Here is a 14,452-nt window from a genome sequence, read left to right on the forward strand (position 1 = left end):
TTTCAATAAGATCACCCAGTTCATCAGCAATGAATTGGGCCAGTTGGAGGCTTTTATGCCCAAAAGGGATGTTATGCGCTTGCACCCAAAAGGGGACATAGCGAAGTTGATCTAGTGTGAGAGTATCGAGTCCGTCAGGGTTGGCAAAGATCATCAGGAACTTATCAAAGTGCCACGACTGATCCTCCAAGACCCGACGGCAGTCCCCTTCACACTGGAAGGTAGCGAGGAACATACCAGAGAGATATTCAGAGATTTCAACAGGAAATCTAAGAGTCCAAGCCTCAGTCATGGCCTTTTCGATCCAAGTAGGCTTGACAGATTTGGGTGCTAGGACTTTAAAAACCAGGCAGAACAAGATAGAATCATCAGCATGATTGAGAGATATATGATCAAACTCGTGGATTAGGTTTTCTTCATCAGTAAGGGAAGTGAGAGTTTGGGAGGCGTTAGATGAAGAAGTCAGGGGATTGTGAATACTAAGACGATGGAGATGAGTATGCGGGGGTTGAGGATTTTGTGGTTGGATACAATAGCTTAAATAGGAAAAGAAAATAGACGAAAGACATAAGAAATACTTGGAGATTAAGGGTCGCCTTGGAGATTGAGAAGATCGCTTCAGCATCTCTTCAGATCCTCGTAGAGCTAGTTGGTAGAGGTCAGGAGGGGAAATGATTATTCGTTTGCAACACCTGGAGAAGTGAGATATGGCAGTTGTGTGACTGTTCTGGGTGTGGTGGAAGGGGAAATGATCATGAAAAAATTGGGTTTGTATTAATTTTGATAGAACTTGAGCCGTCAAAATTAAATGGAGTTGTGTGAGAGAGAGAGAGAGAGAGAGAGAGAGAGAGAGAGAGAGAGAGAGAGAGAGAGAGAGAGAGAGAGAGAGAGAGAGAGAGAGAGAGAGAGAGAGAGAGAGAAAGAGAGTGTATTGAATAACATCTGAGATTGAAAGATTAGGGTGGTAATCATGGGAATTTTGGATGACATTAGGGCCAGGCCCGGCCCTGGGCATAGGCGGGCTAGGCCTGTGCCTAGGGCCCACCTATCTCAGGGGCCCAAAAAAAAATATTTACCTTTTAAAATTATACTATTTTTTTTACTAATTTTGAAAAATACCATATTTTTTTCTAAATAAGGGCCCAAACTATTTTTTTTTTTCTGTGGCCCACTAAAAGTCAGGCCCGACCCTGATTAGGGCATTTATTATAGGATGGTTGGGAGCCATAAATGAGAAAGACAAAAAACGAACGATTAAGAGAAAACAACACGGTTTGTCAGAAAGATTTGAATGAAAGAGCAAATAACAAGTGGCAAGTAGAAGGTAAAATGTATACACCTAGAAAGCAACAGAACGGGTTTGTAGGAAGCTTCACGAAGAAGAAGACTATATTATTTATTTGATGGATATAAACTAGGGTATTAACTTCATCATTTATCTACTTTATTTTTATGTAATTTTTTTATTATTTTTATGAAATACCTTAAGAAAATTTACAAACAAAAAAAAAATTCAACGTAATTTTTTTTCAAAAGAATAATATTTTGTGTAATTATAAAAGAAAAGAATAATTACATAATGCACTATTTTTTATAAAATAATTACATTTTTACGTTTAAAGAATGTTTTTTTTATATATATTTTTACAGTTTTCTAAAAAATAACACGAAAACAACATAAAATCAACAAGAAAACTACATAAAAGTAACATGAAAATAACATCAAAATAACAACAAAAAATAAGATACAGATAACAAAAAATTAACAAGATTACAACATAAAAAGACCGTATTTTCTGTAAATAAAATTTAAAAAATCGTAAAAATATTTAAAATTCTTTGAAACCGTATTTTTGTAATTTTTTTTTTTTTTTATGTTTTTTGAAATAATCCAAAAAAAAAAAAGTGTAAATTTCTCGAGTTTTAACTGAATGAAGCTAATTAAAAAGAAGCCCAGCCCAATTATTTCTTAAAATGGACCCATTTGACATGTTATTGTTCAATTGGGCAAACTGGCAAGTAGTTCGACTCAGCCTACAAAAGGACCAATGGGAACGAAGCTTCAAGCTTACTGGTTCTTTGGTATCTGAACAAACGCAGAAACCATGGCTAGCTAGCTACCCTGGCCTTCAATCTCCTTCCTACTCTCTCGTTTAGGGTTCCTCAGAACAGAACAAATCAAAACAAACAACGGCACTCCCAACCTCACAACCAAGGCTTACTTGAACCCTTGTTTCTCAGTTATTTATCTTCACATTTTCACATTTCTTGTCCGAAAAAGATTGAGTTTTTTTTTCTTTTTTTCTTTTGTTGGTAATCGGAAGTATGCCCTCTGAGGATTCGAAGACCGTAATGAAGAAAGAGGAAATGGAATGCAAAGAAGACGATGACGACGAAATATGCTTGAGCTCGATGGGCTTCAAAAAGAGAAAACCCGTTAGCAGTAACAATGGAACTTGTGCTGTCAAACCCCAAGATAAAGTGAAGAAAGATGTTCCCCACTCTTATGGTTCTGATAAATCAATTAGGGTTACAAAGAAAGAGAATGTGGAGGAGAAGGAGGAGGACGATGGCGATGGCGAGCTTTGTTTGAATAGGGTTATAAAGGGAGCTAAAGTGACTAAGGAAAAGAATGTCGAGGAGAAGGACGAGGACGACGACGACGACGACGACGACTATGACGATGAAGAGAAGCCTCTCAGGAGGGTCTCCACCAATAAGCCTGATAAGGTTTCTCTCACCCTTTTTTATATAGAAATGCTGAATAGATTTCATTTGTATGAACAATGAGAGTAACGGTATATGGTCATTTCTTTGTGTAATGAAGGATTTGAAGAAGAAGAAGAAGAAGGTGACGATGGCTAATACGGACCAGAAGAAGAAAGTGACAGTGGATAATACGGACCTGAAGAAGAAAGTGAAGAAGGTTTATGATTTGCCTGGTCAGAAGCGAGACCCTCCTGAGGAGGTATAGTATTTCTCTTTCTTTCTTCTGCCAATGCTTGTATACATAATTAAATTTTGTAGTTTGACTAATTCTGCTTTGAATTTTGGACCTTTTTATTTTCTCTTTCAGAGGGACCCGTTGAGGATTTTTTATGAAACTCTGTTCAAACAAAATCCTAATAGCGAAATGGCACTGTTCTGGTTAGTTGATATGAGATAGCTTGTTTTGTTCGAAAACCTTTCAGCTTATTTGGTTAACTCCTGCAAATTTACTTATACCTTGAATTCGGTTCTTCCGGGTGTTGAGATAAAAATGTGTAAAGTTTTTCTTTTTATTCTTGTAGCTAATAATTTCTGATGTTATACAGATTTAACATTTGGGGTTTTCAAATTGTATATGCTAAGAAATCTTTGGTCAGTTTTCAGTGTCAGTCATGTATTGTGCAATGTAGATTACTATCTTTTTGTTTTAGTGCCAAGCAATAGAAATCTTTGGTCAGTTTTCTAATTTGCACTTTATTCACGAATTCTTTTTCTTTTTTATTTTTTCATTCTTGAAACAATGTATATATTTAATTTAATTGTAGGATGATGGAGTCTGGCTTGCTTTCAAAAGAGGAGGCTAAGAAAGCTTTTGAGAAGAAGCAAAACAAAACTCAGCACCAAAAGACTAGCTCCCAAACAAAACCTACTAAGAATACTGGATCTGCTGCTGGTAATGTGACTAAAAAGACCCCAATCTCTTCCATTAAGAAGAAGGAAACAGAACCTAAAGCTCCTCCGAAGCAAACAAAGAAGCGGAAGATTGGAAACGGAAGCTCAGATGACACTTCCGATGATGATTTCATTGTTAACAGGTCGATGAAGAAAAAGTGAGCAGCATAACTATGTGTGCTTCTCATGAACCTATTCAATTCCAACATTAAAATTATTTTACTTGTCAAATAGTGGTATTTTAGATCATGATTTGGCTCTAACTAAATCTTCAGTTCCTCTCATTTTATGTATCTTGACACTTTGACAGAGGTTATTCCACCTTTAATTGAGATTTATTAACAACTACTGGCAAAAAAAAACTTTCCTTTTAGTGTTTGAAGTAGCTATATCATGTATGTCTAATGTATGTCATCCCTAGCCAAATGTTTCTAAGGCTTGGTAATCTAATTAAATGAGTACCCTTTTTTTTTTTTTGAATAAGTGTTCTTTATTATTAAACCGAGCAATCGCTCACAAGAATAGACAATAAGTCCGAAGGAACACTGTTAATAGGAAATATATGTTCAGCTAGAGAAATAGAGTGCCGGGCAACAAAGTGCGCGACACGATTCACAAAACGTTTAACAAACACAATAGAAACATTGGACAAACTTTTAAAACTATTTTTGCACTCATCCACCACCAAGCCGAAAGCAGAAGCAAAGGTTTCTGCACTTCTAATAGCTGCTGCACACACAAGACTATCCGTCTCAATAGTGGCCTTTGAATACGGGTTGTTCTTGAGCCAACTCAAGGCTTCCCGAATGTCCATTATTTCAGCCAATTCGGGAGCCACAGAACCGGACTTAACCCCCGCAAAAACTGACACCAGGTCACCAACAGAGTTCCTAACCACACATCCATAGCCGTGTTTATGAAGAGAAGCAAAAAGGGTAGCATCTACATTGGGTTTGATTCTTGAAATCGGTTTAACCCACCGCTCTAAACCATCTTCAACTTTGAGAGGAGACATCAAGGGAATATTACCCTTTCCTTGAGCATTCGACCATTGATCAAGACTCGATGTAGCAAAAGCCACCACAGCACTCACACTTCTCGCACGCTGCTGCAACACAAAAATCGTTTCTCGCAGCCCAAATGGCCCACCATAGCATCACCACTTTGCCTAACTCAACACTGCTAACCCGGTTAGCAGTAGCTTCCAACCACACCAGCAAAGAAGAGAACGAGTCTCTCTCAACAGCAGCAAGACCAGCATAACCGAAGCATGACCAAGCAAAATTGCAAGACACCAAGATGTGCCATTCCGATTCAGCAAAAACACCACACATAGGACAAGTACTATCAGACAAAACCTTATTTATGCACAAGTTCCTTTTGGTGGCGAGACAGTTTGAAGCCGCCCTCCACACGAGATCCTTGGCCTTGGGAGGCACTTTGAGAGACCATAATTTCTTCCAGAATACAATGACCTCTGAGTCATCCGAATGATGTTTAAGCTTTTGAAGCAAATTGTACGCACTTCGGACTGAATAAAACCCATTCTTTTCTGCAATCCAATACCAAGAGTCGACTCCACCAGATTGATTTAAGGGAATGCCAAGGATAATAGCAGCAATCTCAGGGGCAAACAGATCCTTCACAATGTCTGTTGGATATTATTTTACCAGGATCTTAGATCTACTCACAAGTATGTTGATTAACACCCTAAATATGAACTTTCTAAAACGATGAAATAAACACATATAAAGTTTAGTAAACCTTACATTGGGTGCAGCGGAATAATATGACTCCTTCCGTTCAGATATCTAGCCCTTGATTCCTTTCTGTAGCAGAGCATTATCAATATCTGAACCTGGATCTCTTTCTCTAAATCTTTAGTGCTGAAACTCCTCCTTGCTGAAAGTCTTTCTTCACGATCTTCCTCACTATGATTGAGGTATCACTTGTTGTGTGTGGGCACTACTCTAACACTAAGAATTTTGAAATCTTAAGGAAGAAGAGAGAGAGAGGGAGTGGTCGGCCAAAGATAGGGAGAGAGAGAGGCTCAGTTTTTTCTGAATGAAAAGTGTGAAATTTTAGTGTAAATTTCCTGAAGCCTTCACTATCTATTTATAGCATTCCACTAGGGTTAGGTTTGAATTATTTGGCATTAAAATAATGAAAATATCAGAGGGAAAACCCTACAAAAGTGGTCGGCCATGCAATGTGGATTTGGGCCTCACTTTTTGCAATTTTGCAGTTTTATCTTTTCTGCATCTGATTTTCTCAAAAACGCCAATTTTCTAATTCAACCATTTAAATACAAATTCTAACTATTTAATAACTATAAATAATTATTAAATAATATTGTCATTTATCATATTTATTAATTGAACCATACAAAGTATCATAATTAACAAATATGCCCCTAAAACTCTTTCTTTACAATTTCGCCCTTACTTAGTGAAAAATTCACAAATAGACATAGTCTAATTTGAGAATTATAATTGATTAATCAAAACCAATTATATGAGTCTTAAAAGCAATATTATCTCAACTAGTGGGGGGACCATGGGTCTATATAACCGAGCTTCCAATAAGCAGATCAAGAATTTATAACCTAAATTCACTGACTTATTAATTCTTCGTTGAATCCACACATAGAACTTAGAATTGCACTCGCAGTATATAGAATGCTCTATATGTTCCACCATATAGACACATCATTAGTTATCTATTGTTATAATCCTAATTTGATCAATGATCCTCTATATGAATGATCTACACTGTAAAGGGATTAGATTACTGTTACACCCTACAATGTATTTTATCCTTAAAACACTTAACCCCGTATAAATGATATTTCAACTTATGTGAAATGAGATCTCCACCATTTATTTTCGTTTGGTCAAGCTCGAAGGAGATCATCCTTTACTTACTATTCGCCAGATAGAAGCTATAGATTCCATGTTTATGTTAGCGCTCCCACTCAATTGCACTACCGTGTTCTCAAAATGTGCGTATCACCCTAACCCAAAAGTAGGCTTAACTAACAAATCAAAGAACACGAATAGCCTCTCGAGATCGAGCCTAATCATAACAGGATTAAGATCATTTGATCTAGGATCAACTAGGCGATATTGACTTGAATAGATATTACGATAAGTTTAATAAATCTAAGTCAAAGTTCAATATCGGTCCCTTCCGATGCATACTCCATGCATCCAACTTGAGCTTTACTTTAACCAATGCTCTGGAAAGAACATAGCATTTCTCCAAATGCAAGTAAACTCTGTTGTAGATTATCATATCAGTAAAACCCTATGTCTGATAAATCTAGGAGACTTTATTCACATAGTCATGTTTACTTTCCAATGTGCTGACAACACAATAAACAGGATCAAGTATGTGAAAAGGGTTTCAGATGAATTCATACATTATGTACATATAATCATGAAATAAATCATGTGAACCATGCAACATTAAATGTTATTTCTGATCTATATTAATAAGTAAATCTGATTATATTGAAATGAGTTTTATTTAGGGCATAAAACCCAACAATATCTTCATCCCATCTTCGATTATTAACTTCAAAAAGGCTGTTGACAGTGAAGTTATCAAGTCCGTCGACCACAGGGGCTGGTATTGGGTTATCAAAAACAGGAAGCCATGGATCAGTTGTTATTTGCACAGTTGTACCAGACCCGATTCTTCTCCTCAGACCAAGTTTAACGGTATCTTTTGCAGCAAAGATACTACTCCATATAAAGCTCGGATTCGACCCAAGCTCCGAATTTAGATAGTCACCATGTGGGTAATATCTAGCTTTGAAAACTTTGCTAGCTAAGGAATCGACATTAAATAAAAGCCGCCAACCTTGTTTACCAAGCATGGCTAAGTTGAAATCCCTCAAGCTACGAAAGCCCATACTGCCATCAAACTTATGCTTGGTCATTCTATCCCAACTCATCCAAGTAATGCCACTGCCATTGCTATTGGTATTATTCGACTTCCACCAAAAGCTTGCCATCATCCTCTCAATTTCTTTACAAGTGCCGATGGGGAATAGAAAGACATTTATAGCGTACGATGGGAGAGATTGAACCACAGTCTTAAAAAGAACCTCTTTCCCAGCCCGAGACAGAAATCTACCCTCCCAACCATTGATCCTCTTCCTCATTCTCTCTTTAAGAAACCCCAAAACAGCATTCTTGTTGCGACCAACTATACTTGGGAGCCTCAAATACATGTTATCTTCTCCTGCTTCTTGAATCCGCATCAAAGTACATATACGAACTAACTTTCATCCTCCGCTTTATTGGTTTGTCGACATTGATCCGAACTCGAGGAAATCACGCCAAACACCCACAAAGTTGTTAGGATCTGATTCAATGAATGTACCGATGAAATTCTCAAGCGTTGTAACTACACTCAGGGTCATGTTACCTGATTGTAAGTTGTGCAATTGAACCCACATATCCAACTGGTTGATCTCGACAAGCCGTGGGTTATCGCCTGAACCTAATGTGCTAATTTTGTATCTACTTGTAATGTATTTTGGTGTATATATTTTATGTGCACATTCTCTAAAATGAATGTACATCTACTATGGAAGAGTTTTTGTTTCTAAGGCTGGTTCTTTAAAATTTGAAGAATTCTTTAAAGTAAAACGCCTAGAGCTCAAATCGACATAACTTTTTGGATTTTGTTTATCAAATCAATCGACATAATCCCATCTGATATTACTTATGAGGTAAAAACTGTCCAACAACAAAATCCCTTTGTAATTAAAAGAGATATTGGCGGCTAAACCACTTGAATTTTACGTTTTGTAACACTTAACCACAAAATCCAAAATTTTGGCGGCATAACTACCTAAATCATGGTTCCGTTTTGCTCTGCACACCTCCGTCCAAAAATCACAATTAAGTGCCACGGTGGACTGTCCACATGTACACACTTGTATACGTGGCAAATTTTTAGTGGTCCACGTAATATTAATTTTAAAAAATAATTATAAATATTTAAAAAAAAATTAAAAAATAAAAAAATATTAATTTTTTCTTTTTTACTTTTTTAATTTAAAAGAATTAAAAAATTATTTTTTTTTTCTTTTTCTACAGAAACCCTCCCAGCCTACAAGAACAAAAATACATATTAACACTCTATTTAATACATAACAAACATCCTTTTAACTTTTTCTTTTTCACGCCTAATACTATAATATTTGTTTCTCTTTTCATGATTTTTTCCTTTCCCCTTTTCCTCTTTACAAATGCATAGGTATCTTTCAAATCTAAGCCTTTGTAAAATTTTATTTTTTTTCTTTACTTTTCGATTGGTGTATACATGTATATAATATATTTTGTATTAACTGAGATCTTTTTAGACGACAACATCACTGAGTCAAATCTCATTAAAATTGTTCCGAAATTTTTGCTTGAGCTAATTCATGGTGTTTTGGTTTAGATCAGAATTCTGAGTCGTGCCGAGTTGAGACTCGGACTTTTCTCTGTGGAATCGACGTGAACTGGTTGTCGTAGACGGTGGATGTCGAACACGAAGCCGGTGTTTCGTCACCGAACAGTACGGTCTCTAGCGTTAGCGGTAAACGGAGCGAGCGAGAAGCAATTAATGGGCTGGGAGGGTTTGTTATGTATTAAATAGAGTGTTAATATGTATTTTTGTTCTTGTGGGCTGGGAGGGTTTCTGCAGAAAAAGAAGAAGAAGAAGAAAGAAGAAGAAAAAAGAAAAAAAAAATTAATTTTTTTAAATTAAAAAAAGTAAAAAAGAAAAAAAAATTAATATTTTTTTTCTGGTTTTTTAATTTTTTTAAATATTATAATTATTTTTTAAAACTAATATTACGTGTGATTTTTGGACGGAGGTGTGCAGAGCAAAACGGAACCAGGGTTTAGGTAGTTATGCTGCCAAAATTTTGGATTTAGCCGCCAATATCCCTAATAAAAATGTGAAAAAAAAATATGAATTGGGAAAATTATTCAATGTGAAAATACCTTTAACATATTCTCGTAGTAGTTTTTTTCTTTTGGAACATCCCATAAATTTGAAGCCTTAACATTTAAGGCATGCTTTGCTAAATGTAACGTGCATGCCAAGATAGCACGTTACAAGCTAGGTGATGCCCACAAGTTGGCCAAGTGGTGGTCAAGTGGTGGCGCATGTTGTTGTGCATGCTGGGAGCATGTTGATGCTTAGTTTGTATGATAGTGACATTTTCGTAAATATCTTCAATATTGTCCGGATTGGGACAGGACTTGGTATTTGCCATTTCTTTGGGTCTACGAATACAATGACGCCATTGGATTTGAGTAACTCTATGATTTTGTATATGGTTTGGTCGTATGTCTACAGAGCCAAAATCATGTATGTTACTGGTAGAAGGCTAAAAACTTAGAATGCTCTTTAAGGGGGACATTGGTGTCAGCTCTCCACCACCCACTGACACCTTGGTGTTAAGTGAGCTACTGCTAGTCAGTGGGACTAGTAGGGCGGGCATATAAGGACCACGAGGGGACTCATATGTCTCCATGAGTTGGAGTACTCATGGACATTATCGTGCCGACCGAGTAGTGCGTCTAAGAAGCTGCCAAAGGTTAACGAGTACGTTTCCATTAGCTTGTCGGTATGCCGCTTGCACGAGACGTGGTCCAAACCTCCAAGAGACGTTGTGGTGCGCCTTGGCCACGAGTCTCAACACGAGATGACACAAGTAGTCATTCGTGGGCTAGTTTGCAGACGCGCATGGGACGGATGTACCATGCTGGAAAGAGATAGAGATCTAACATGTGCTGCTAGTTTGGTGGTTTGTCTCGAGGGCCTGCCAACATGCATTGAGGCATGGCGCCTTGAGAATCAGTCCACTTTGAGTCAAAAAGACCACTTTTGATTGAATTATGGAAGATTAGTGAGAAAAAAATAACCACAATCTTAAAAAGAATGTTATAGAGTCCAACATTCATAATATGTAAAAACTAAATACCATATATAAAATGTATGGACTATTCTCAATATCAATTGGTGTCTAGTATCTCCTTAGTGTCATAACACTGTTAGTATAATTAAATATTAAGTCTCATATAGTTTAAGAAAATCATAAGACCGCCAACTAAAAAAAATGTTAGAAACCGGTGCCAATAGCACTACCCTGCATATTACAATTCTAATAATATGAAGGAAAGTAAATTTAATCAAGAATTAATAAACCCCAAAAGAGAGAAAACATCTTAATAGCAAAATGCACGGGAACCTAACACGTCATTTCCTCGAATAATGATATAATATTTATTCAAACAATTGGAGGAAAGCAAAAACAGCAACAGATGGTTGTCTTTTAAAAATGAAAGGTAACAAACAACAACTGAGTAGAGAGCAAACAAAAACAGGCTGATATTTATCTAAGCAAAACATATAAGCAGGTGGTTGAGAAAGAAAATATTGGCACATGATCCACAATCCTCCAAAGCTTAGACACTTCAGTTAAAATCCGAGATTTTAGTTCTCATAGATCTCATCACCTTCTTCTTCTTCTTCATATTCACCTTCCTCATCAGCAGTGGCGTCCTGGTACTGTTGATACTCAGCGACCAAATCATTCATGTTACTCTCTGCCTCTGTGAACTCCATCTCGTCCATTCCTTCTCCTGTGTACCAATGCAAAAAGGCCTTGCGACGGAACATAGCTGTGAACTGCTCGCTCACCCTCCTGAACATCTCCTGGATCGATGTTGAGTTACCAACAAAGGTAGACGCCATTTTAAGCCCCAATGGTGGAATATCACAAACACTTGATTTCACGTTGTTTGGGATCCACTCAACAAAGTAAGATGAGTTCTTATTTTGCACATTGATCATCTGTTCATCCACCTCTTTAGTACTCATCTTACCCCTGAACATAGCCGAGGCAGTCAGGTATCGGCCATGGCGAGGGTCAGCTGCGCACATCATGTTCTTGGCATCCCACATTTGCTGAGTAAGCTCTGGCACAGTGAGGGAGATGTACTGTTGGGATCCACGAGAAGTCAGAGGTGCAAACCCCACCATGAAGAAGTGAAGTCGCGGGAATGGAATCAAATTAACAGCCAGCTTACGAAGGTCCGAGTTGAGTTGCCCAGGGAACCTCAGGCAGCAAGTTACACCACTCATAGTTGCAGATATCAAATGGTTCAAGTCGCCAACTGCAAATTGGGAGAAACAGCAAAATCAGACACTGTGAAGATTGTCATGCTAAATGGTGTTACAGTTAATGGAAGAAGTACACACAAATTAATACTTACAACTTGGTGTGCTGAGTTTTAGAGTCCTGAAGCAAATATCATAAAGTGCTTCATTATCAAGAACCATGCACTCATCAGCGTTTTCAACCAGTTGATGCACCGAGAGGGTGGCATTGTATGGTTCCACAACTGTGTCAGAGACCTTTGGAGAAGGGAAAACTGAGAATGTGAGCATCATTCTGTCTGGATATTCCTCTCTGATCTTTGATATGAGAAGTGTTCCCATACCAGAACCAGTCCCTCCTCCAAGTGAGTGACATACCTGAAAACCTGATCCAAAGCAAGAAAGGGTTTAATAACATTAATGATGATAATAATAAATAAAAGCAACGATCTTTACTATCCATAATAAGAAAGGATGTACTGAGAATCAAAAGGCTATTACATTCTATTATCCAATTGACATTATATACTTCTATCTCAAAATGTTCCGAGCTTTTTGTGTCGTTGATATTATTCAGTGTCGTCACAATTAAAGACTAAATTGTAGTACAAATAAATTATTTCCATGAGTAAAGAACTAGTAAAGTCACTGTAGAGGACATGCCGGCGAAACAGGACCAATCAATCCTGGCCCTGGGTTTGATCAATTTTATTCACTGCCATGTACATTGGTTAAAATATTAATATTAAAAATATGTCGGTGCGTATATATATACCCGGAATGGTTGGGCCATCAAATAATGACAGAAAACGGATATTAAAATATTTTATTTGTTTGTAAAAATTAAAGAAATATATTATATATCTTGAAAGATAGTATAAGATTCTATGATGACTGTCACCACGCCAGACAAAAATGGGGCCTGCAAACAACTCAGCCGGCATGTATTATATGATTATGTGTCTCTAACCCCAATCCAAATCCAGAAACAAAATAAGCGTTAAGCCTAGTCTCCAAGTTTACATACCAGCACACTGACAAAGCAACAAATGATTTTTACCTACCATTAAAGTAACTAGATCTTATATTTTTATACTAAAGAGTGAAGACACAGTCAAAAAAAAAATACAATAAATGTGTAGCATGGAGTACTGTCTTATAAATTAATGTCGCATCATCAGGCCTTATATTACTTAATACTACTTTGACAAATTCAACACGGACTATAGAAAAGAAAAATATGTACACAACAAATCTTACCGTGGTAAGATGCAATGCACATGTGAGATAACAGATCCAAGTATCAAACACTGATAAAGAGCTGAAGAAACAGTAGTACAAACATAAAGAAAGAAACATATCAACTAACTTTGAGGTTACATTATCTATTGAGATCGGATTTACTGCTCTGTAACAGGCACAAAAAACAAAGAACCTGCCCATTTCGATCTCATCAAGGTCAATAATATAGCTTATGAAGACCCATTACTATATCTATCCCATCCAATTATTTAAGTCACGACTAAGATCCAATCCAACAAAACAAAGCTAAAGACGTATTCTTTATAAACAAAAGCAAATCAGTTCAAATAACGCATAAATGGTGCTCATAGTTTTTTTTTTTTTACATAAAACATAGCAGAAAAAACAGAACTGCGAACTCTATAAGTCTAAATTTTGCTAAAATGCCTCAAATCTATAGATTAATTTTGTCACATGCAGCATCGCGTTAGTATAATATTCAATTGCAAGTAATTTAGAACAAAAAAATATATGAAAAGGTAAAGAGAAAATATTAATTACTTAAAATTTACAAATCACATCAAATATTTGTTTCCACAAATCAAACCAATCGAATAAGTTATCTACACATTAAACTAATCCTTTTAATAAGTCGATACTCTTAAAAATAAGATTCTAATGCGCCAAACTACTCAAACTAGATTCCTATAATCACACAAATGAACGGATCCAACTAAAAAAAATCTCAGATCCAACATTACCTTGAAGACAGTCACAGTTTTCAGCCTCTTTACGAACAACATCAAGTACCGAATCGATCAACTCAGCGCCTTCGGTGTAGTGACCTTTGGCCCAATTGTTTCCAGCACCGGACTGGCCGAAAACGAAGTTATCAGGGCGAAAGATCTGTCCATAAGGACCCGATCTGATGCTATCCATAGTTCCAGGTTCGAGATCCATAAGAACAGCCCGAGGAACGTACCTTCCTCCAGAAGCCTCATTGTAGTAGACATTAATCCTCTCCAACTGAAGATCAGCAGCACCATCGCTCTGGTACCTCCCGGTAGGGTCTACACCATGCTCGTTACAGATTACTTCCCAGAACTTGGAACCGATTTGGTTACCACATTGACCTCCTTGAATATGCAAGATTTCCCTCATTGTCGAAGATAACGATTCAAAGGTTTAGGGTTCAGAGAGAAAATCTGTGAAGAGAGGCGGAGAAATGAAGAAGAGAGAAGAGAAATATAAGAAGTGTGAGAGTTTGATGGTGGGAGGGAGATGCCGAGGTTAAGATTGTAATAACCTAACCTAGAGCGGGATATTTTTAAAGCATTTCTTTTTATTTAAATTTTTAATTAATTTCATTAATATAATACTC

The 14,452-nt window shown here is 36.9% G+C and overlaps 3 protein-coding genes across 3 annotated transcripts; 1 reads left to right on the plus strand and 2 right to left on the minus strand.

Annotated features, from left to right (window-relative positions):
- Positions 1–2,021: 2,021 nt before the first annotated feature.
- On the plus strand, positions 2,022–4,137 carry LOC115698339 (uncharacterized). Its single transcript, XM_030625546.2, has 4 exons — positions 2,022–2,730; positions 2,828–2,968; positions 3,077–3,147; positions 3,534–4,137. The coding sequence occupies exons 1-4, from the start codon at positions 2,326–2,328 to the stop codon at positions 3,820–3,822; spliced, it is 906 nt and encodes a 301-aa protein (XP_030481406.1). The 5' UTR covers positions 2,022–2,325; the 3' UTR covers positions 3,823–4,137.
- Positions 4,138–4,156: 19 nt separating this feature from the next.
- LOC133032375 (uncharacterized) lies at positions 4,157–7,927 on the minus strand. The gene is made up of 3 exons (XM_061106299.1): positions 7,208–7,927; positions 4,848–5,300; positions 4,157–4,765 (listed from the first exon to the last, which is right to left on the minus strand). Exons 1-3 carry the CDS (start codon positions 7,925–7,927, stop codon positions 4,157–4,159), a joined length of 1,782 nt encoding a protein of 593 aa, XP_060962282.1.
- Positions 7,928–10,929: 3,002 nt separating this feature from the next.
- On the minus strand, positions 10,930–14,452 carry LOC115698324 (tubulin beta-1 chain). The gene is made up of 3 exons (XM_030625544.2): positions 13,833–14,452; positions 11,946–12,215; positions 10,930–11,846 (listed from the first exon to the last, which is right to left on the minus strand). The coding sequence occupies exons 1-3, from the start codon at positions 14,230–14,232 to the stop codon at positions 11,164–11,166; spliced, it is 1,353 nt and encodes a 450-aa protein (XP_030481404.1). The 5' UTR covers positions 14,233–14,452; the 3' UTR covers positions 10,930–11,163.

Source organism: Cannabis sativa, chromosome X (assembly GCF_029168945.1).
Source record: "Cannabis sativa cultivar Pink pepper isolate KNU-18-1 chromosome X, ASM2916894v1, whole genome shotgun sequence".
Taxonomy (NCBI): Eukaryota; Viridiplantae; Streptophyta; class Magnoliopsida; order Rosales; family Cannabaceae; genus Cannabis; species Cannabis sativa.

Coding starts and splice junctions, on each gene's coding strand:
- LOC115698339 (XM_030625546.2), top strand. CDS start 2,326: ATGCCCTCTGAGGATTCGAAGACCGTAATGAAGAAAGAGGAAATGGAA. Junction 2,731..2,827: donor CCACCAATAAGCCTGATAAG/GTTTCTCTCACC, acceptor TGTGTAATGAAG/GATTTGAAGAAGAAGAAGAA. Junction 3,148..3,533: donor AGCGAAATGGCACTGTTCTG/GTTAGTTGATAT, acceptor ATTTAATTGTAG/GATGATGGAGTCTGGCTTGC.
- LOC133032375 (XM_061106299.1), bottom strand. CDS start 7,927: ATGCGGATTCAAGAAGCAGGAGAAGATAACATGTATTTGAGGCTCCCA. Junction 5,301..7,207: donor GAAGATGGGATGAAGATATT/GTTGGGTTTTAT, acceptor GACATTGTGAAG/GATCTGTTTGCCCCTGAGAT. Junction 4,766..4,847: donor TGGAAGCTACTGCTAACCGG/GTTAGCAGTGTT, acceptor GTGTTGCAGCAG/CGTGCGAGAAGTGTGAGTGC.
- LOC115698324 (XM_030625544.2), bottom strand. CDS start 14,232: ATGAGGGAAATCTTGCATATTCAAGGAGGTCAATGTGGTAACCAAATC. Junction 12,216..13,832: donor AAACTGTGACTGTCTTCAAG/GTAATGTTGGAT, acceptor GCTTTGGATCAG/GTTTTCAGGTATGTCACTCA. Junction 11,847..11,945: donor AAAACTCAGCACACCAAGTT/GTAAGTATTAAT, acceptor CCCAATTTGCAG/TTGGCGACTTGAACCATTTG.